Source organism: Cyrtonyx montezumae, unplaced genomic scaffold (genome assembly GCF_038088225.1).
Source record: "Cyrtonyx montezumae isolate F1298 unplaced genomic scaffold, pur_monq_1.0 scaffold_19, whole genome shotgun sequence".
Classification (NCBI taxonomy): Eukaryota; Metazoa; Chordata; class Aves; order Galliformes; family Odontophoridae; genus Cyrtonyx; species Cyrtonyx montezumae.
The window spans coordinates 505,650-527,443 of record NW_027071925.1 but is presented as its reverse complement, the minus strand read 5'-3'; the positions used below and the strand labels follow the sequence as shown (position 1 = coordinate 527,443).

Here is a 21,794-nt window from a genome sequence, read left to right as displayed (position 1 = left end):
GGAAGGACACACATTCCCACCTGGGAAGTGGACAAGGCCACATGGTGCTTCTGTTTGTTCACACAACACCGAAGGGGAATGGGGTTTACCCATAACCACCTTCAAATCACTGTAACAGCTTCAAGATTACCAGGTCTGTAACTGCTTTTTACAAAGCCCTGACAGCGAAAGGGTTCTTTCCAAAATCGGCCACCAGAGCACTCAGAGAGGAAAGAAGCAGGGGGGCTTCGAAGGGAAAGCAACTGAACTGTGACACAACATGAATCCTCAGCCGTGCACCTAAACAAAGAGGAACTGTGTTGAGTCATGCACCAACAAAGGATGGAGTCCAGCACCAGCAAATCACTTGACCACGCTCTGCTCATTTGCAGGTGCTGCCCATGAGCCTGTGAGAGTCCCAGCTAATTAGCGAGCTAATGAACGTGCTTGAATGCAAATATATTCCTACAGCTGTTACTTCCCTGAGACTACACAGCCCATGACACAAACCCAGTGCTAGCAGACCAAGGAGAGACAGACATCAATGCAAACACCTCAACTTCAACCAAAGGAAGGTTTTCTAAAACGTATTCCTATGTCTTATCTTGATTTCAGATCGGGACACTTTCTTCCAGAGGAAACTACTAAACCTTAAAAATCATGTAGCAACATATATCTGGAGTGACAGTTCATCCTGTTAAATACTTGCTCATTTTGTTATTCAAGGACGATTTTGCAAATATATCCAAACCCTCAAAAAGAAGCACTGTTTTCCCTCACCACCATGCTGCAGTTGTACCTCAATGCAGACCTTGCGTTTTAAGCCCCAAATTCACAAGCTAAGCATGCACCCTTAAGAAATCAGGCGTTGTTTGTTACAGTGCTACTAATGGAGGTGAAATTAAGCCACATTCAGTATAAAAAATATGCACACATGCATATATATTTCTATGAAAAGAACTGAAACCATTTCTGTTTCTTGTTCTCAAAACATTTTCTTCTTGTACTTTGTGTTTATCGACTCCTACATGACTCAGAGCCACAATCCATCTCTGCATCACATTAAACAGGATTTCAATAGGCTGTGGAAAGACACAGGGAAATACTCATCCTGCAAAATCCCCCCAGAAATAGAAGCAGCTCTTTCCAGCAAAAAAGCCACTCTTCCCTGCTTTAATTAAAGGTTTTGGAAGCATTCAGTGAGATTTAACCTGAAGAACATGAAAGCATAAAACTCCTTCTGTGGCTGCATGAAAGAGATCTCCATCAGCACAGGAAGGGACTTATCTGCTCTTTGTCTTTGACCCCTCTATCTGAGCACATCACAGGCCTGACTGCAAAGCAGCACCTGTGCCACAGCAGCACTGTCTGCCCGCTTCCCACCAAGGCACATGCAGATTAAAGAACAAAGCATACTTTGTTTGTTTGCTATCTGTTTTCAATGTGTATTGCTACCAAAGTGCGCAGGAAAGTTGTGCTCTCTTCCAGGAGCACTGAAATGCACATGAAAACCCACCCGAAATCTAAACAGATCTGAAAATCCAGGCTAAGGCAATTTGCTGAAAGACACCAAAGAAGGTGTGAGAGCAGGAAACAGAGAACCCAGTGCAGCACAAAGCTTAAACCATTTGGCTCTATTTCTCTTTCTTGCTGCAGTGGGTCAGAGGACCACTCTACAAGCCATCAACCTGCTACTGACCAGCATAGCTTCAGGCTGGTAAAACAGGTGGAGATATCTGCACCCAGCAGCACTTCTACAAATATTTTTGTATTCCAAGCTGCCACCAAGCAGCAGCTGCTCCTACAAGAAAGTTTGAGTGCAGCTTCCAGTCCTGAACGCCTGCAGACCAGGTGGGATGCTCTCCTGTGGACATGAGCCCAGAATCTCTCAGGAGAGTGACTTGAAAGCATCATCTGCCCTGCTCCAGGCAGGGAGGACAGGAAGCACCCCCTTATTCAGTGCCCCCACAAAGGCCGGGCAGTCAGAACGGGACCAAGCATTATGTGGATCTCAGCCACCTCTCTGGCACCGTGGCTCAAGCCTGCAGCCCCACTTCCTTGCATCACACAGCCAGGCAGAACCCAAAATGCAAAGCACGAGGGGCACGAGCAGTGCTGCAAAAAGCTGGGGCTCCAGCCAGCAGCACAGTAGGAACAGAAGCTGTTATCTTGTATCTGTGAAGCAGTGACAAGGGCATCCCCCAGCAGAGGACTGGAGGCTGCGTGTAGTGAAGATACAACACCTGGCAATGCACTCCGATGGACTGATAACGGGGACATGCACTGCTTTTTCAGAGCTTTTCACCATTAGCTTTTGTCACTTCAAAACCTACAAAGCTTCTCATATATTCCCACGTTTCTTTCCACTATGTATCTCTGTGTTGTATAGTTCTGGTCCCTTCAGTACTTGATCACGCAATTAAATCAAAAAAAGGACACGAGAGCAGCAAAGAGAGCACAGTGTCTCTTCAAACACACGCAGTGCCTACCCCAATCTATGAAAACAGCCAATGCAAATTCCTTTTCATGACTAAAAACTTGCTGCAGCTCAGGAAATGTAATGCATTCCACAAAGATTAGAGGCTGTGAAGCACTGTGCACACGGCCGGCCTCTCACCAGCACCTGACGTCTCCCATTGATGCTGCTGCCCCATCTGCTGCCACTCACCAGCCAGTTTGCAAGAGTGATGGTACACGCTGTAGCTTCAGCTTCTTGCTGACACTTGAGTTTGTCAGAAGTGGCCTTCTCAAACTTGGCTGTCAGCCTTCCCAGGTTCTCGTTGAGGCGCTGCATAGGAAAGAAAGGAGGAAAACAACAGCAGAGTATTAAGGGAGCTCCTTCTCCAGCCTGCAGCCAGGGCTGGAGATATTCAAAACCTGCCTGGGTGCCTAACTGTGCAACCTGGTCCAGGGAGCCTGCTTTGGCAGGGGAGTTGGACTTGATGATCTCTAGAGATCCCTTCCAACCCCTACAGTTCTGTGATCCTGTGTTCCCATATGAGAGCCATGCTCATGGGACACACATGGGATGAAGCACAGAGCAGTGGTGAGCTCTGCAGCTTCACCCACTAGTAGCCCATGTCATCTGCACAGGGCAGAGACAATCACAACTCCAGACAATCTGGGGGCTCTGCCCTCTGGGGGCTCTGCCCTGGTGTGAATTTGAACTGGGAAAGACAGGCTGACTGGTACTGACGGCTGACACTACAGATGAGAAACAAGTAGGACAGCTAAGAGAAGAGAATTTTCTGGTTCCCGATGCTATGCTTTGGTTGCAGACCAGGGCTCTGCTGTCCTCAAGTTGCTCAAAACCCCGAGAGGCTTCTTGAAGAGCTGGAGGCATGCTGGAGCCACCTCCATGCTGCAGCTGCTGCACCGCGTGTCCTGCACATGTTAGCTGGGACCAGTACAGGTTTGGGTGGGCTGCAAAACTTTTCAGGGCTGGGATGGGGCATAAAGAGCCCAAACCACCTGAAATACCCCTGTGCTACTAAAGTAGGGTCCTTGGCTTGGACAGCACTGCTTACACTTCAGTCTCAAACAAGTCAGCAGCTCCCATAAGGACTTGGAGCCTTTCAGTTCTGATAAGAGAAGCAGAAGTAGTAATTGATTTTATCTGCACCCAGTGCAAAATGCTTAAGGCTAAGTGCCTGTAAGTCACTTGAACACTGCTTGAGCTATGCACTAGAAACAAACTTGAACATGAAAAAGGATTATATTTGGGATATCTGTAGCTCTCCAGTACTTTGGAAAACACAAAGTGGTCTCTTCTCAGACTGCCTTGGAATTAATAACACAGAAAGCTTATATTTGTGTGCATATAAATGTATGTGCATATATATATACCTACATAAAACTCTCTTACAGATGCATGACAAAAGAGCATCCAGGAGACACAAGGAACCAGTGCACCACCAGGCACACCACAGTAACAGCAATGTGTGCCAGCAGAGGACCACTAAAGCACAGACAGCCATTCTTCTCACCAAAATCCTGCCTCTTTAAAAAAAAATGAAGTAGTAATAGTAGCCAGGCATTAAGACTTCAGGAACAAATGGAATAATGGAATACAAACAGTTTCCTAAGACCGTATTTCATATCTGGGATGGGAAAAGAAGACCTCTAAAAACCCATCTCTGAGCAGGTGCTGCACATATCCTTCTATCTGCAGCAGGAGGAGGCTGCTGGAGTGCTATGTAGAAAGTTTTTTTTAATATACTTTTAATTAAAAGTGCAGTGAGCATTTCTATGATAAGCAGCCCTAGGAGGCATCATGGGACTTGGATACTTCCTATCATGAGGATGCACTGGGGAAGAGGTGTGTACTCAGGTCACGCTGCCCCAGGGGCACATCCCAAGCTGATACAACTTATGGAAAGATTTGGTAGCTCTGCTGAAAACACACTTTGGTTCTGAAAGGGGATTTGGCATGAACTGTGCTGTCAGTACAAAAACACAGCCCCGGGGGACCCATGCATCACCAGGAGGGATCCCAGATCCACAGCACCTTGGAAAGGCAGGTTCTGCAGGGTACTCCCATGCCTGTTTCCACATGTTACTATTAGCAGGGTTGGGATGGGATTTGGATAGACAAACAGGTTTTCAGAGGGAAAGGATGGAGGCTGCTCTCTATAGAACTGCACTTTTAATCACACAGTGATTTCATCTATTCAGTGATGCCTTCCTATCCTTTAGCAGCAAAAACCTCAACGAGGATGATGCAAAGACACGAAGGCAGAGAGCCGTGCTGGGACAAATTAGCAGACTCCGCTGGAACAGCCTTCATCCTGTAGAGCATCACAGGCTCTGCCAGCCACAGCCAGCCCTGCTCCCTGCCCCTGCACAGTGCACAGGATCTCACACTGCTCTGAGGTAACGAGTTTTCTGAGGACTCATGAGTAGAGGCAAATCACATCTTAAAAGTTAGTGAGGAATAATAAGAATTAATAACTAGTCATCCTATTAAGGTAACAGGCAGGAGTGGAGCCTGGGGATGAAACGTAAGAAGTGGTAATAAAAGGGAGATAAAAAGACCCACAACCTGCTCAATCCTCAGATCCACCCATTTAAAAATACACGAGGCTGGAGAAGCAGCTTTCTCCAAAGCAGAGGATTCCTCCCCCAGGTGGTGACTTGCACAATGGGTCCCTCTCACAGGCGAGCCCACACCATGGCTTGCTCTCCCACACTTACTGCAATTTTGGCCTTGATGCTGGCCAGCTTGTCCTGGGCTGCCAGCAGCTCAGCGTTGGCTCTGCTCAGAGCCTGCCGCTTGGGCTCCACGTCGCAGTACACCTCGTGGAAGCGCACAATATTCACCACCCACGAGCAGAGGCCGGCTGCCGCGTAGGACTTGGTGGTTACAAATTCGGGTTTGAACTTGGGATCTTCTAAATAAGGCTGGAGGGCTTTGAGGCAGTTCTCGTGGATGTTCTCCTTGTCGAACTTGATCAAGGAGTCCAGGAATCCATCCACCCTGGCCATGGTGGCTTTTGCTGCCTTCCAGCTCCTGTCCTTGGGAATCTTCCCTCCCGGGGCCATAAGTACCATCACGGCAGCGGTGACATTGCTGACGGCTGGAGGTGGTGACCCAAAGGATTTCAGTTCTGTCAGGTTCTTCTGAAAAGGAAAATGAAGTCGTTAGACAAAAACAAATGGGTTTTGTGTTTGTTGTACTGTGAATAGACTCAGGCCCCTGACGTACTGACCTGATACACTGGGTTTTGCTCCACCTGAAAGTCACTGCCTCTCAATAACTCACGTGCATGGCTTATGGCATGTGTTCCACTCACACATTCAGCTCCTGGTTTCCCACCCAGGACCAGCACAGCACACCCTCCCTCCCCACACTCCCAACCTTTCCCTGGGCCAGGGGCTAAGAAGAAAGGGGCTTTGTGCACTCCTGGTAGAATGGAGTGAGGACAAGAGAAACCTAACTAGATAACAACTTCTATATAGCAGTCTCCAGCCCATCTAAGACTGTTCTGCAGAGCAGCTCATGCTCCCTTCATGCTCAGCTTTTCCCCATGTCAGAGACATTCATTCTTCACAGCCTGCATGCAGCCACCTCTCCATCATCCAGACCCAATTCAGGCACCTCAACCAACAGAGCAGTCCCCGCATGAGAGAGCTGCTTGGCTCTTAAAAGGGATGAGCTGATCCCTGGAGGCACCTTCCCTACTTCCAACCCAGGCAGTTCCAGGGCATCCCTAACAGTAGCCAGATCTTGACTGAAGCACAAACCCTGTTAACACCTGAATCCTCTCTGTGCACACACAAGTCAGCTTTTCCATAGGAAAAAATAGTGCAGGTGAATCAGCTGTTCTCAGATCCCAGGCAAAACAAGGACAAGGGCAATAATCAATACCAGTGTTAGAAAAATCTATGCATTTCTGTAGCCCCTGTTTTTACCAACTCTCAGTGACTTCTAATCTGCATTCTCTGACGTTCTGCTTCCATCAGTTTGTCTACTGAAGCAAGTTTGGTACCTCTGAGCATTTGTTTTTGGGAGAAAGGTGTCAGCTACGAAGCTGTCACCAAACGTGTTGTCTCTGCTTGCTACTAGCTTTTGTTAATAATCAAGCTGACAGAGACAGACCCTTGGGAGCTGTGTGCACTTGCGGTATAAAATGTCTCTAATTAACGTGCTCAGTGACATGGAGCTGACTGCGAGCACAGAGGAACAGCACAGAAAGCTCTCCTCCATCCTGAGTCCCCACTTGGCTGGATACAGGCAGCGCTCTGGTGCTTGGGGTGGCAAGGATGGCTTTGACATCAGTCCTTGTTCAACCTCTGTCTCCCTGGTAATGGGATGCTGAGCTGGTGATGTTGCTTTTTCACCAAGAAGTGAGCACTTCACTACAGGACAACTCAGTAAATTGCTCTGAATTCTTCCTCCATGTGTTGCACATTAGCAGGATGGGAACTGCAGTGAGGATATTTTTTTGCCTCTCCAAGCTGCCCACCCATCTCTGCAGGATGGCTGCTGTCTCCTCTTGGAAAACTGCAATGTGCCTAATAAGTTCATAAGTTCATAAGTTCATAAGGTTGGAAAAGACCTATAAGATCATCTAGTCCAACCATCCTCCTATCACTATCTCTACCCAACTACTAAATTAAATCCTTTAGCACCTCATCTAAACGCTTCTTGAACAGCGCTAGGGATGGTGCCTCAACCACCTCCCTAGGCAGGCCATCCCAGTGCCTGACCACTCTTTCAGAAAAAAAACTGTTTCCTCAGGTCTAATCTAAATCTTCCCCGGCGCAACTTGTGGCCATTCCCTCTCGTCCTGTCATTATTTATCAGGGAGAAGAGGCCCTCACCACAACCCCCCTTCAGGAAGTGGTAGAGTGCAATAAGGTCTCCTCTGAGCCTCCTCTTCTCCAGACTAAACAATCCCAGCTCCCTCAGCCGCTCCTCATAAGACTTGTGCTCCAGACCCCTCCCCAGTTTTGTTGCCCTTCTCTGAACACGCTCCAGGGCCTCAATGTCCTTCTTGTAGTGAGGGGCCCAAAACTGAACACAGTACTCGAGGTGCGGCCGTACCAGAGCTGAGTACAGGGGGATGAACACCTCCCTGCTCCTGCTGGCTACACTATTTCTAATACAGGCCAGGATGCTGTTGGCCTTCTTGGCCACCTGGGCACACTGCCGGCTCATGTTGAGCCGAGCATCAACCAACACCCCCAGGTCCTTTTCCTCTCTACATTCTTCAAGCCATTCTGCCCCAAGCCTATAGCATTGCATGGGGTTATTGTGGCCAAAGTGCAGAACCCAGCACTTGGTCTTATTGAACCTCATCCCATTGAGCTCAGCCCAGCTGTTCAGCCTATCCAAATCCCTCTGAAGGGCCTCCCTACCCTCAGGCAGTTTGACACATCCTCCCAGCTTTGTGTCATCTGCAAATTTACTGAGGGTACACTCAATTCCCTCGTCTAGGTCATCAATAAAGATATTAAACAAGATGGGCCCCAAAACTGACCCTTGGGGGACACCACTCGTAACAGGACGCCAGCTGGACTTAACTCCATTAACCACTACCCTCTGGGCACGGCCCTCCAGCCAGTTCTCCACCCAGAGAAGAGTGAACCTGTCCACACCACGGGCTGCCAGTTTCCTTAGGAGAATACTGTGGGAGACCGTGTCGAAGGCCTTGCTGAAGTCCAGGTAGACTACATCAACAGCCTTTCCCTCATCTACCTGTCTGGTCACCCAGTCATAGAAGGAGATGAGGTTGGACAAGCACGACCTGCCCCTGGTGAACCCGTGCTGGCTGGGTCTGATCCCTTTATTGCCATGCACGTGTTGTGTGATCTCCCTCAATAACATCTGTTCCATAACTTTCCCTGATACCGAGGTCAGGCTGACAGGCCTGTAGTTCCCCGGGTCTTCCTTATGGCCTTTCTTGTAGATAATGGAGACCCATGGGGGTGAAGGCAGTCCTGAGGTGGATATGCCATCGCCACCCCAACAAAGGAGAGAGACTTGCAGATCTGTGAAGTCCCATATCCTGTGTTCTGTGGCCTATGGGATCCAGGAGCTGAGAAGGAGCCCAGGCACAACTGTGTTGTGAGAGACAAAAGGGTTTTGTTTTGTTATTTTCTTGGGGGTTTTTTTTGGTTGTTTTTAATCTCTACAACCTGTTCTCCCAAGTTTCCAAACACAGCATCATGTCTGGATGTACATTTCTGATTTAGCAGATGCTCTCTCTACTAGGCCTGTAAGAATCATTACATGGCATTCATCATGGGCCACGTGATAAATACCTTAATTATTACTTACACCCTTCCATACACGAGTAACTCTTGTAGCCCAGTGGGTAAAGCATGGCACTCATAATCCCAGCGTTGTGGGTTTAAGCCCCATGCTGTGGGTTTGAGCCTCACGCTGGGTGCCAGGACTGCTGCTGTGGCTGCTCAGGGCGGTGTAGAGGTGTGCAAGAGAGAGCTTTTTATTTTTGTATACAGACAGAGACACCTTCAATTGCCTCTCAGTTTCCTCAGACACTCACATTGCCTCCACACTCTGCAGAAGCTGTGAGCACTGAAGTGAAGGGATGCACAAGAGCTGCAGCAGCTTCTCACAGTGCAACCAAAGCAAGCTTGAGTTTGAACAAACTTGCAGCTGCTTCTTGGCTTAGAGAGCTCTGCTAAGCATTAGCTTGCAGGTATCTAGAAAAAAAAAAAAACTGGCAACCTTATGCAAATCCAGTGTGAAACCAGAAGTAATGAGGATGCAGACATGGTCCCTTTGTAGAGCCCTTTCACTTCCAGGAAAAAGAGCCAAGACAGCACAGCCTGCAGAACCAGAAAGGTTGGAGATCATCATCTATCCCAGCTGCCAAACAAAAGCTAAAGCCTAGCAGAGGATGGTTTCGATCCATCGACCTCTGGGTTATGGGCCCAGCACGCTTCCGCTGCGCCACTCTGCTCTGCCTCCTGGGAGAGAGAATCACTTTGGAAACCCATTCCTGCTGACTCGTTTTTTTCCTCCAAGGCAGAGCTGTGATTTGAAGCAGGAATGAGCTGTTCTCATCGTGGAAATAACTAACTTTCTGACTGCACCTGGTGCATGGCCATTTCTCTGCTTGCTGTCCAGGTGCTGCACTCACTGCAGCCAGGAGACCAACAGCAGAAATGTGTTGCTGGGGCACATCTCAATGCAGAGCTGCAAACAGGAACTCCTGGAGCAGTCTAAATGTAAAAATCTTCCCAAAGTAATCTTTCCTTAAATCAATCCCTTTGGGCCACCTCTGACTGCAGGAGGACATCTCCTGGCTATTGATTTCCTCACTGGCTTCTCTCTTTGGAGTGGTCCTGTCTGCAGCAATGTACAACCCCACCAAGAGATTGTTCTGCCCAAAGACACTGCTCAGCAACAGCTCTCTGCTGGATAAATCCAGACACACAGTGAGGCTTCAACACCAGTGCTTCTTGTGTCAAGCAAAAAGCCAAGATGTGAGTGTACCTACGGGGCCACACAGTGTGCATCAGACACTGAGCACCATGCTCAGCAAGGCCTGACAAATACCTTAGGTGAACAGAGGGCAGGAGGAACCCTGTCCCACACATGGGGTCAGGTGGAGAAGAAAAGGCCAGCCTTTAAGATCCCACTGTCCCTACAACAGGGGGACACAAGCCTTCCCATCACAAGTCACTTTCCAAAGCAGCAGATGGGCCACATGGGAACTCAGAGGATGCCCACACTCACCACCAGTGTGAATGCCAACTTGTGGGGCAGGCCCAGCATCTGTGTACAAAGCTGTCAGCCCCAGCTACACAGCTGTGTGCTGGGAAATAGGCTCCAAGCAGCTGGATATCAAGTCTACCTCAGTGGTGCTGTAGGTGGCGTTCAGTTACCACTGGGGTGATTGTGTGCTTGCACAGAAATACCCAGAGCAAACTGCACTTTTGCTCTATCTCACAAAAACAAACAAACAAAAACACAAAAAAAGCCATTACAGATTCTACAAAAGTCACGAAGCCTGGTGTATCTGTCATCTCCTCCCTGGGACCTTCCTTCCTCGTGAGGCAGAAAGATGAACAGTGGAGTCAGCCAGTGGAGAACAGCAGCATACCTCCAGGTCCTCCTGCTCTCTATGGCCACAGCTGCAGGGACACTGGAGCAGCCTCTGGACCAATCCAGGAAGAAAATGGAGCAGGATCAACCCCAAAACCTGTGCCAGAGGATGGCACTGACAGATACTACTCCAAACACCAGCTTTCCATGGGAGTCCAGCCCTACCTTGTTGAGGGTGTTCAGAGCAGCCTGGGCAGCTGCAAGGGCAGGCTCAGCTTTGGCCAGGTCCTCCTCACAGTCCTTCTGCTTCTGCTGGACCTCCTGGGTGATGAGTGCCACTTTCCGCTCCTCTTCATCAGCAGCTGCCTTCTCCCTGCTCACTTTCTCTGTCTCCACGCCCACCACGTGGATCAGTTTATCAGCAGCCTCATTCTTCTGCTTCAGCTCCACTTCCTGGGCTGCCAGCTTGGCCTTCAGGTCATCCACCTGGGGGAAAGAAGCATGTTTGGGTGCACAGCTGTTCAGCATTCTGCTTTCCCACCCTGCCTGACAGTGTGGGTCACACTCCAGGGGTGCTCAGCAGTAGCTAAGAGCATGGAGGGCCCATATATAAAACAATCACAGAAAAGCAATATTTCTGTTTGTCAGCAGGATACTGGAGCTCTGCTTCACTCCTCATTTCTCATGTAAGGGTTGGGGAGCCCGTGTGCATGGTGCACACACCATAGCAGGTTGCTAGCAGTGAGGAACCTGTAGAGAAGGAACCAGAATCAGAGGATTTACTATTAAAGATGTTGTCAAAGCCCTCTTCAGTGCCTCTGCTTGGGAACAGGATAGAGGCAAAGGGCAAAGCACATGTTGCTTTGAACAGGATTCACTGGGAAGCAAGTAAAAGCCTTCAAGTTATGTGTTCTTGGGCACAACACAGGAGCTTCACCAGATCACTGCAGCAAGCTGCTCTCATTATAAAGCCCAGTTCATACAGTTTTCACACATCTTTCAATACCAGAGCCATTATTAGATTGCATCCTGTTAAATTAAAATGTTGATATGAGCCAGTAAAGTGTGCTTGCAGCCCAGAAAGTACCCTGAGCTACATCAACACGGGGCTGGCAGTGGGCAGGGAGGGGACTGTCCCCCTCTGCTCTATTCTCATGAGGCCCCATCTGGAGCACTGCATCCAGGCCTGGAGCCCTCAGCAGAAGAAAGATGAGAAGCTGTTGGAGTGGGTTCAGAGAAGGGCCAGAAAGATGCTCAGAGGTCCTCTCTTGTTAAGAAAGCCTGAGGGAGCTGAGTGTTCAGCCTGGACAGGGCCCTGGGGAGACTTCACTGTGGCCTTCCAGTACCTCAAGGGGCCTATGGGAAAGCTGGAGAGGGACTCTGTCAAGGAGTGTGGTGATAGGGCAAAGGATAATGGCTTTAATCTAGAAGATTTAGGTTCTGTATTAAGAGGAAATTCTCTACCCAGCACTGGTGAAGCCCTGGCACTGCTGCCCAGAGAAGTGTGAGTGCCCCATCCCTGGAGGTGCCTGAGGCCAATGGATGGGCCCTGGGCAGCCTGAGCTGGGAGGGCAGCCAGCCCATGGCAGGGGTCAGGGCTGAGGGGCTGCGAGGTTTCTTCCAGCCTAAGCTGTTCTATGATGGGGGTATTCTATGATACACCCCACAGAGGGGTAACACACACTACAACCCAGCTACGCTTTCCTTTTTCAACCTTGACACCTGCAGAGCAGAGCAGGGGATGCTCTGCCATGTGCAGGCTCTGAGGACCCACACACAAGGAGCCAGTGCTCCCTGACCTCACCCCGAGCAGCAGCTGAGCCCTGCAGGGTAGGAGCCCCCCGAGCCATGGCTGCACAGCTGGGGTGCTCACACCAGCTCTCACTCGAGAAGATTTCTTTCTAAAAGCTGTTCTGATGATTTTACACAGCCACTGTGCAGACTGCAGAGTCTTTTGCTGTCCTGCTGTTGAGCTCATAAAGGATTGTTAATAGCTCCTGGGGTACATCATTGCCACGTAAAAACTCTCCCTATTAGGGAAGTCAGATACTTGCCTTTGTTCACAATTCTGTTTTTATGCAAGAAGAGACAGCACCACTTGGAACCCACATAAATTGAAGCTATTGACATTTGTCACCACCTTCAAGTGGAGAGCTGTTTCTTAGGAATCTCACTGTGCTTCTGCACTGCACACTTCATTTTCCACCTCCTGCTGCCCAGGGCTATAGTCTTGCTTTAACCAACACAAAGAAGCGCCCGTAAATCCCAGCGGCTCCAGACACGCAAGAGCACGTAATCCCCTCAGACAGCATCCAGAGAGCAACCTCTCTTGCAGCTCTGAGTCTTCTGAGATTGCAGGAAATTGAAGTGGGAGGCTTTGCTGATTGCAGATCTGGCTTGTGACCTGCCCCAGATCAGTGCTCATGTGCTGGATGCACACACAGCCGGGAGCTCTATGGGCTTACATGACCACAACAAGGCCAACAAGGGATTATAACCCACGAGCTCTCCACAGCTCTACAGAAGGAACAGATGTACACTCAGCCCTCAGCACGGGCCATGAGAACAGCCAAGAACATATTGTCAGGATTAAAGAAAAACAAAATCATCAGGAAAATCAGTTAGTGCTTGAAAGAATTCCTAATAACTCAGTGCAGAGAAGCGTGTGTCACTAAGTCACCTGTCCAACTGGTTTGGGTTGTGTGTTAAATTCCCAGCAGAAATGGTGCAGGTTGGGGCTGCAGTGTGGATCCTCTGCTGGACCCTCCACCAGCAGAACTCAGCATGCTGGGGGGACTTTGGTGACCAGCAGCCTTCCTTACTTCCAGCAGGGTTTGGGAGCACACTAGGAAACAATCACATTTTCCCAATGAGGATAAAGCTCAAACACAGATGAGCAAGGACAATTTAAGAGTGTTTGTCCAGCAGATAGTAAGAACCAGCAGTAATGCCTACATAATCAAGCTCACTGTCTTCAGTGATTTCCTGGGGGTGGTGTTAGGAATGCAAACTGATGACCTTACTCCTCCAGTTTCATCCCTCCAGCACAGCAAACTGTTTGTCTTAATACCACACTTGGATCCAGAGCAACAGCAATCTGTCATATCCATTTCTCCTTCCTGCACATCCTACTGCCTAGATAAAAAAACTCCTGATGAGACCCCAGTCTACTGGGAGACCTCACGCCACTGCCTCTGGGAAGGCACAGACACAGCAGAAACCTTGGATGTGATCCCATCTATGCCATGCAGAGCCATCCCCAGCAGAGTGCTGCTAGAAATAAAGGCATGAAAAGTTCTCCTCTCTCCATAGATCTCATGGTAACAGAAAGCCCCACACTTCTCCCCTTTCTCACCAAGGAGGAGCTTCCATCCTAAAAGCTCATGCACACAGCTAGGCTTTGCTTTTTATTTTTATTTTTAAACCTAGATGCTTGTCACATTTCCAGCTATTAAATTTCCAAGCCTAGACCATTACTAACATCTGTTATCCAGGGGAGTGCAGAAGGCCTTCGCTGCATAGATCCCATCTGCCTTCCCACAGCCCAGGACTTCTCCAGCAGTCACAGTCTCCCTTCTTTCACTGATAACGCCATACTCCTTGTCCACACCTGCCTCAAAAAATACAGAAGTATCATTAACCATTCAGAATGGCAGGGCCAACTGTAATCCCCTGAGCTTCTTCCTAAATTGTATTTCCCTGGGTCAGCTCCACGATGCTCCTGCTTGGGGCCACAAACAACATGCCAGGATGCAACAACATGATGCACAAACAGTACAATGCAAATGGAGATAAGCACAGAAAACATCATCAAGTCCTTTGGTACCAGCTTCTTGGAACATGTGTTGGATGGAAAGGATGAAGGCTGATGGAGAAAAACCTTGTTTGTCTTCATACAAAAACAGCCACTCTGGTGACCAAAGCCAGGGATCCCTATTCATCTGGTCTCTGTACAAAAGAAATAGTGGACACTCAACGGGATGTTAAGGCTGAAAATCAGAAACACACCAGTCTACAAAACAGAGCCCAGGAAGGCACTTCTGGCTTGGAGCAATGTGGACGCAGGCACATACATCAGGGCCTCCAGAACCACAGGGAACTTCTAAAAACGGAGAAGCAACTCCACAAGGAAGGCATGAAGACACTGCCTCATGTCCTGAATAAGAGCATGGGTCGGGCATTCGCCCCTCTTTAACAGCACGAGCCCTCACAACTAATGGTGCAGCAATGTGAGACACATGCATCATAAGCAATAATCCAGAAGATTCATTGCCACCTCCAGGGAAGATAAGACAAACACCACTGTCTTTTCCAGCATCTGCCAGCACTGGTAAAAGCAGAAGATTCCCTCTAAGTAACACATGGCTGGTAAGCTGGAAAAGGCAAAAATTACATGGGAGTAGCAGTACAAAGGGAGACAGAAGTGGCACAGAAAATCACAGCAGAAAATTATCCCAAAGCAAAGAGAGAACACTATTAACCTCATTCCCACAGGCAATACTAGTATAATAACCATATCAAGGTGCAAACAGACAGATCTAGCATGTGCCTTAGCACAATGAATGCCATCACTGGACACAAAAGGTCAGTATTCGATTTCAAACTGCAGTAAGATATGTGAAAAGCATGCAAGCAGCTTCCTGAGTCCGGGATAGTTGCTGATAAGCAATTAGTAATGTGAGGTGGAAAGGGAAAGAATAAAGCAAATTAGAGATTCAAGGGCAATGTACTGTGACTCCAACAGCGAAAGAAGAAGTACTTGCCTACCACCAGGACAGAAGAAGAAGAATTATTAAAGAAAACCTGGAGGGCAGACTCCCAGGAGACTCATTTTGTCTGATTGTCCCTGCTTTGCTTCAAAAACACAAAATACATCACAAAGGTCAGCAACTAATTGATAGAGCAAGCAAGACGAATCTAGAATCCAGATTTGTAATTTTAACTGAAGTAATCCTCAAAATTACTCAGCAACGGGCTCTGAGCGGATCATTGACCTCTTCATTGCAAACACCACTGAAAAACAAATGACTCATCTCACAAATCTTCCCAAGTCCATTATGTCCTAATAACTGGAAGCCAGCTTCTGCTTTTCTGAGTACGGAAAAGGACAACCACCATTTTCACAGAAAGGAGGTTATGCTGGCAAGAAAACAAAAAACATTTCCTTAGAAGAAAAGTTGGTCAAAAGCAGATGACCAAAAGGAAAGAAATGGAGATGTGGGAGAAGACTAAAAGGGAGAGGTTACTTTGACAGTGGAACAGCTAAGCCATAAAGTATAAGGTAACTACTTGCACGAGTGTCCCCTGAGGGGACATTGAACAGAAATACACAGACTCCTAACTAGTTCCTCACCTGCACCAGGAGGACACATGCACCAGGAGCCCAGAGCACGGACAAAGGGAGCACAAGTCCTCAGTCCCATGGCACAGCCAGTTCATACCTAGGTTATCACAACGCTCCTTCCTTGCCTTGGACACCCAAAACCATGGCATGGTGCTTCCAAACACCACCAGGCTGCAGACAGTACATGTGAGCACCAAGCCCAGCCATTTCCACGAGTGAATGCTAAATTTCAGACATTTAAATCCATATTTAAGATCAAACTTCCTGGTATGATTTCCAATAACACTAAATATCCACACTCTGGTTTCAAATCAACAGCAGTTTTGACTGTTAAGCACAACTGATAATCTAGGTGTTTAATTTTAGGCCCAGTTCTAAGTTTAGATACTAATTTGTCCTGGCTGTTCTGCATTTTAATCAGCTTCACCAACAGGCACCTCTCACCCCAGCCTTACTTCCACCAGATGTGAGCTTTCTGTTCCTTTACTCTTTTTGCAACAGCAAAACCTACATGAGAGAAGACCCACAGGTGCTTGGCTTCCCATGCTATCCCCACTGCACCCACAGCACCCGCGTCAGTAAGCCCTTGCCAGCATAACACCCCCATGGAGATAAGCCTGAAGCATACAGAAGGTTCCCATGTTTGACCAGCATTACTGGGACTCGTTGCTGTCTTAGTTGCTCTCAATGGAGGAACAGATCTAAACCATCTTGTCCACTGCTGCGGCATCAGCAAAACCAGCAGCACCCCACGTCGAGGCAGATGTAAGGGCTGCTTTGCAGACAGAGCAAATGCTTTCAGCTCCAACTGGCTTCACAAGATGTGACGAGTGGTCTCCTCTAACAGCTGGTCAACTTCAGCTGCATTCTTTCTAAGGAGGTGCTGAAACCTAAGGGCACACGAAACACGCCTTCTCCCTCCCCCTGTCCTCAAAGATCTGCCCTGTGCCATGCAGAAAGCAACTGCTTGAAGTGAGATGTAGACTATCGGAGTCGAGAGGCGCTAATAAAACCCATACATCACCCTCCTGCCTGGCGTGTAACTTGTTGAGCATGACAGACATGATTTATGCCACCGGAGCACACAGGAGAGTGGTGGAACCTGCTAGTCCTTCCCTCACACCAACCTCTGCGCTCCTGAAGCAGCTTCAGGAGAAACCCATCTGCCTCAGTAGGAGCTAGTAAGTGAATGCTTACAAGAGTCAATAGAATATCTAATGGAGAGAATAAGAGGCAGTTGGAGGCAGTGAAGAGAGGTTGTGAAATACTCAGAACAACATCCAGTCATTGCCACAGACGCATGCCAGTGATGCTTTTAGCAGGGGATTTCAGGACAGCTAATCTACATTTCAGACATGCACTGGTATTCCTTACAGACAGATAGCATAACACAAGGACAAATGAGCGTTGGCTTTATTTTTAAAGGATTCTTTATTTAATTTAAAAGATGGGAATCTTGCTGAAGTTAATATAGGTTTCCTGGATGAAATTCCCAAACCAACTGATCTTCCTGCCTTTTCTAAGTTATTTTGTCACTGCAGCTGGAATATAACCACGTAATGAAGATGTACACACACAGCTGATTCCCCATCTTGTTTTAAATTCTGTGATCTTTTATTTGGGATTAGCACCACCCAAGTAGCAGAGACCACACGCACATTTCTTCCCTCCTCCCCTCCAGTACAGAACAGAACTTATCCCCCAGGAATCCAGTTCAAGTCAGTCTAGGGCCAGGACCTAGCACAGATTTTCCACCCTGCACAGTTTCAGCCCTCCTCCGAGCCAAACAACCAGTGTATGATCCCAGGCTTTCCTCACCTGGGCAGATGTACTGTTGAGCTTCTCCAGGCCATTCTCCAGTCGCTCCATTTTTGCTTTTAAATCCTTTCTCTTTTTCAGTAGCAAATTCTGGTAGAGTTTGATCTGCTCGAGGAATGATTTGGGAGTGGTGTAATTGTATCGCCGCTCGTTGCTCAGGTACAATTGGGACATCTCATTGACACTCATGTGGACATGGGCCATGAATTTGCTTATTGACTCTTTCACTGAAGCCTGGAAGTGAGATGAGGAGGCAAGGAGAAAATATTTCAAACAGAACAACTATCTGTTGTGCAGACCTGTGCTGTATATAAAGGAATTTATTAACATTTTACTCTGCTGCAGCAAAATTCAGGACAGAATATCAGAGTTGATCCCTTTTCATTTGTTATCTCTAAAATAATTTCATCTGCTTGTGCACTTTATGCCTCTTTTTATATCTTTCTTATCGCATACTTTATCTTATTCCCAGCTATTTTTCTAGCATCCGACTCCTTACAATTACAGCCTTATAAGTAGAAATCTGAGCTTTCCTTCTGTACAAATGGGAAAGTGCACACACATGAAAAGAAATATTGTAGACTTTATTCTTTCAAAACCCTGTCCTGAAAAAACTAAACAAACAGAACCGCTTCTCCCTCAGTCCAGCAGCAGGTTCTCACCAATGACAGCCTGACATCTCTTTGCCCTTGAGAATCACAGGCTCTCAGATACGCATGCGGACAGAAAGGTGTTTGTTCCCTTGAATAATCAGAAGCGCTGGGTTATTTTCTGCACTGATTTGCAAGCGGCCCTTCTGGCCAGCAAGGCAATCATTTCACTGACGATACCACCCGTGGATAAACACACGTGAGCGTGGTGGCTGCGGCCGTGCCTCTGTGGAGGCCCACGCTGTCCTATGAGGGCGGGACGAGGTGCTCACCTCCACACCGTCCATCTCTCGCAGGAAGCGGAGGCTGACGGACTCGAGGGCCTCCTGCGGCCACTCCTGGAACCAGTCGATCGCCGTGCAGCTCACGATGGCGGGGAACCTCCTGCTGCGCACCCGCAGCTTGTTGCCAACAGGCGAAAAACACAAGGCGACCTGAGGGGCCCCAGAGAGAGACGGGCTGAGATGCAGGGCCGCAAGCGGAGGCCCAGCTCAGCCCCAGGGACCCAGGAGCTGAGGCCTGGATCAGGTGCACAGCCCAGCGTGGGCTCCTTCAGTTGTTCCCAAAGGCAGATCTCACAACAACACCTCGGGTTTCAGATCCCTGAGCCTTCGCACTTTATGCCAATGAGCCTGGCCTAGAAAAGGCGTAACCTGGCAGTAAACGTGTTTTCTACACTGCATTTAAAACAAGCAGTGGCATTAAACATTACTATGGTCAAAGGCAGCAGCTTGGCACAGTGTCATGGCCACAGCCAGTTTAATATAACAGCTCTTCGCTGCCATCACAGTGACACAAAGCCCTGCAGAGAACAGGCATCCAGATTCAAGTGGTGTGACAAGGAACTGAAGTGAATGGATCTGAATTGTCCTGGCAGGACCATGTTTTTGAGGCAAGCCTGCCTAGATCGTTTCGCCCAAAGCCAGCTCTGAAAAGGGCTGATGTGGCTCAAATTCAAGGTCTGCTTTCAGCAGTTACTATTTTTTTACATTTTTAAAGAGGTAAAAGTCAAACCAAAGTGGAGTGAATACAAAAGCATTTGGGAATTTGTTTTTCCTGCTCTCTGCATTTTCAGACAGAAGGCCATTTGTTTTTCAAGCTCTTCTTTTTCAACCCAAGAGCTCCAAGAAGCTTCTGTATTTCAGCAGAGAATCTATGGGTCTGTGGGAAATGTCTCTTTACATTACTCAGTGGCCTGGCCAAGGGACTATCCCTTCCTCTCTCCTCTTCAGCACTACTTCTCCATCCTCTGAGACTGCAGTATCCTTCTCTCTTCCACCTCCTTCTCCCCAAAGTTTCGGGACTTGTTCCCCTACTGCACTGGTGCCAGAAGAGAACAATCTCTCCCTCTTCCAGAGGGAACTTCCTCACCCAGGGTGTGAAGCCAGGAAAAGGCAACTTACTTGTCACAAGGATGTGACAAAAGTCACAAGGACCAAAATCTATCAGAACCATTTTGGTTCATCTTGGATTCTTATGGGTCTTTTCCTGTAAGACTGCTGTTGCTGGATTTACAAGCTCTGCCAAACAGGCACAAATAAGGACACGGGCAGGTTTACACCGCACAATGAAGTAGCAGTATCTGAGCAAAGGACAATGTGGGAAGCAGCATAACTCAGTGAATCACCCCTCTCCAGTCTGTCAGCCCAGGCTGGTACCTGCACAGCCCTGCAAGGGCCATGGGGCAGGCTGCCATCAACTCGTGCGTATCTGAGTTACCACCTCTACCAAGAGCCAAAACCAGGTTTTTAGATGTTGTGAAAACCAGCCTGTAACACTGGAAGACTGCTTCCACTCCAGGGCATGCAGCTGGACTCAGAGCTCCTGCTCCTCTAAGATAGTCACTGAACTCAGGGAACAACCATAGGAACACCTTCCTACACCTTCAAGCATAAGCCTTGGGCACCTCTGTGCTGCCTCTGAGGGCCAGGCAAGCTTCAGGGTGCTACTCATGTACCAAAGCCCTCTTCTGCACCTTCACTAGTCTCCCAAGACCCTCAGGCAGAAGGTTTTTTGGTGCTCAGGCCTCACAGGGCCAAGCCCTACTCCTGGCCACTCCCTGTATTCCAGCGAGGCCTGGGCAGTGATGGCTCCATCAGCTTTCTGCACAGTGCACGATGATGTCAGAACATGCTGGAGACAAAAAAAGAGCACTTCCCATCCATCTGTTTTAACAAAGCATTAAGGAGAAGGGCAGACAAAGAAAAGCAATCAGCCTCCATGAAATCATATTCACAGTGTCCTTTTAGTTTACCTGAACAGCCAGCAGGAATATACTGAGGGTGAGGCACTAGGCAGAATACCACCAAGGCACTCAAAGACCCAGAGAACAGCCTCAGAGCCTGCCAGAAATCCTTCTCCACACTGGCAGAGGGACCGGATTCCTTCTCCTTGGTCATATATACTGTGGCACGACCCCCAAATTTTCTCCTAAAATTCAACTTTCTGCTTGTTCCTGATCTTAAACACATGCCCACCTACATAAAAAAGGGAACAGGGAACTCCACCTCAGTGAACATGTCCCTTCAACGCAAACAAGGCATTAAGAAGAAGGACTGGTTTTCACTAAGCAAAGGTCAAGTCTTTACCCTCTGCCCATCCAGCCTCTTTGATTTGAGATCCCAGAACTGTGCAGCTCTGCAGATGGGCAACCTGGAAAATTCCAGTTCCTTGCAGTGTACTTTTTCCACATACTCATAAGTTCATAAGTTCATAAGGTTGGAAAGGACCTATAAGATCATCTAGTCCAACCATCCTCCTATCACTATCTCTACCCAACTACTAAATTAAGTCCTTTAGCACCTCATCTAAACGCTTCTTGAACAGCGCTAGGGATGGTGCCTCAACCACCTCCCTAGGCAGGCCATTCCAGTGCCTGACCACTCTTTCAGAAAAGAAATGCTTCCTGAGGTCTAATCTAAATCTTCCCTGGCGCAACTTGTGGCCATTCCCTCTCGTCCTGTCATTACTTATCAGGGAGAAGAGGCCTACCCCCTCCTCACCACAACCCCCCTTCAGGAAGTGGTAGAGTGCAATAAGGTCTCCTCTGAGCCTCCTCTTCTCCAGACTAAACAATCCCAGCTCCCTCAGCCGCTCCTCATAAGACTTGTGCTCCAGGCCCCTCACCAGTTTTGTTGCCCTTCTCTGAACACGCTCCAGGGCCTCAATGTCCTTCTTGTAGTGAGGGGCCCAAAACTGAACACAGTACTCGAGGTGCGGCCGTACCAGAGCTGAGTACAGGGGGATGATCACCTCCCTGCTCCTGCTGGCTACACTATTTCTAATACAGGCCAGGATGCTGTTGGCCTTCTTAGCCACCTGGGCACACTGCCGGCTCATGTTGAGCCGAGCATCAACCAACACCCCCAGGTCCTTTTCCTCTCTACATTCTTCAAGCCATTCTGCCCCAAGCCTATAGCATTGCATGGGGTTATTGTGGCCAAAGTGGAGGACCCGGCACTTGGTCTTATTGAACCTCATCCCA

General features: G+C 48.4%; 1 protein-coding gene and 1 non-coding gene across 2 annotated transcripts in view; both read right to left on the bottom strand.

The window, feature by feature from the left end:
• The window catches only part of DNAH9 (dynein axonemal heavy chain 9), a 180,951-nt gene that overhangs the window by 74,234 nt on the left and 84,923 nt on the right, over positions 1-21,794 (bottom strand). Inside the window, exons 47-51 of the mRNA XM_065735131.1 lie at positions 18,583-18,744; positions 17,661-17,894; positions 10,724-10,984; positions 5,173-5,598; positions 2,648-2,767 (exon numbers count right to left, since the gene is read on the bottom strand). Of these exons, the coding sequence (XP_065591203.1) occupies positions 2,648-2,767; positions 5,173-5,598; positions 10,724-10,984; positions 17,661-17,894; positions 18,583-18,744 (1,203 nt within the window). The remainder of the gene's footprint in view (positions 1-2,647; positions 2,768-5,172; positions 5,599-10,723; positions 10,985-17,660; positions 17,895-18,582; positions 18,745-21,794) is intronic.
• TRNAM-CAU (transfer RNA methionine (anticodon CAU)) lies at positions 9,339-9,410 on the bottom strand. Its single transcript has one exon. It is a non-coding gene; the product is annotated as a tRNA-Met (tRNA).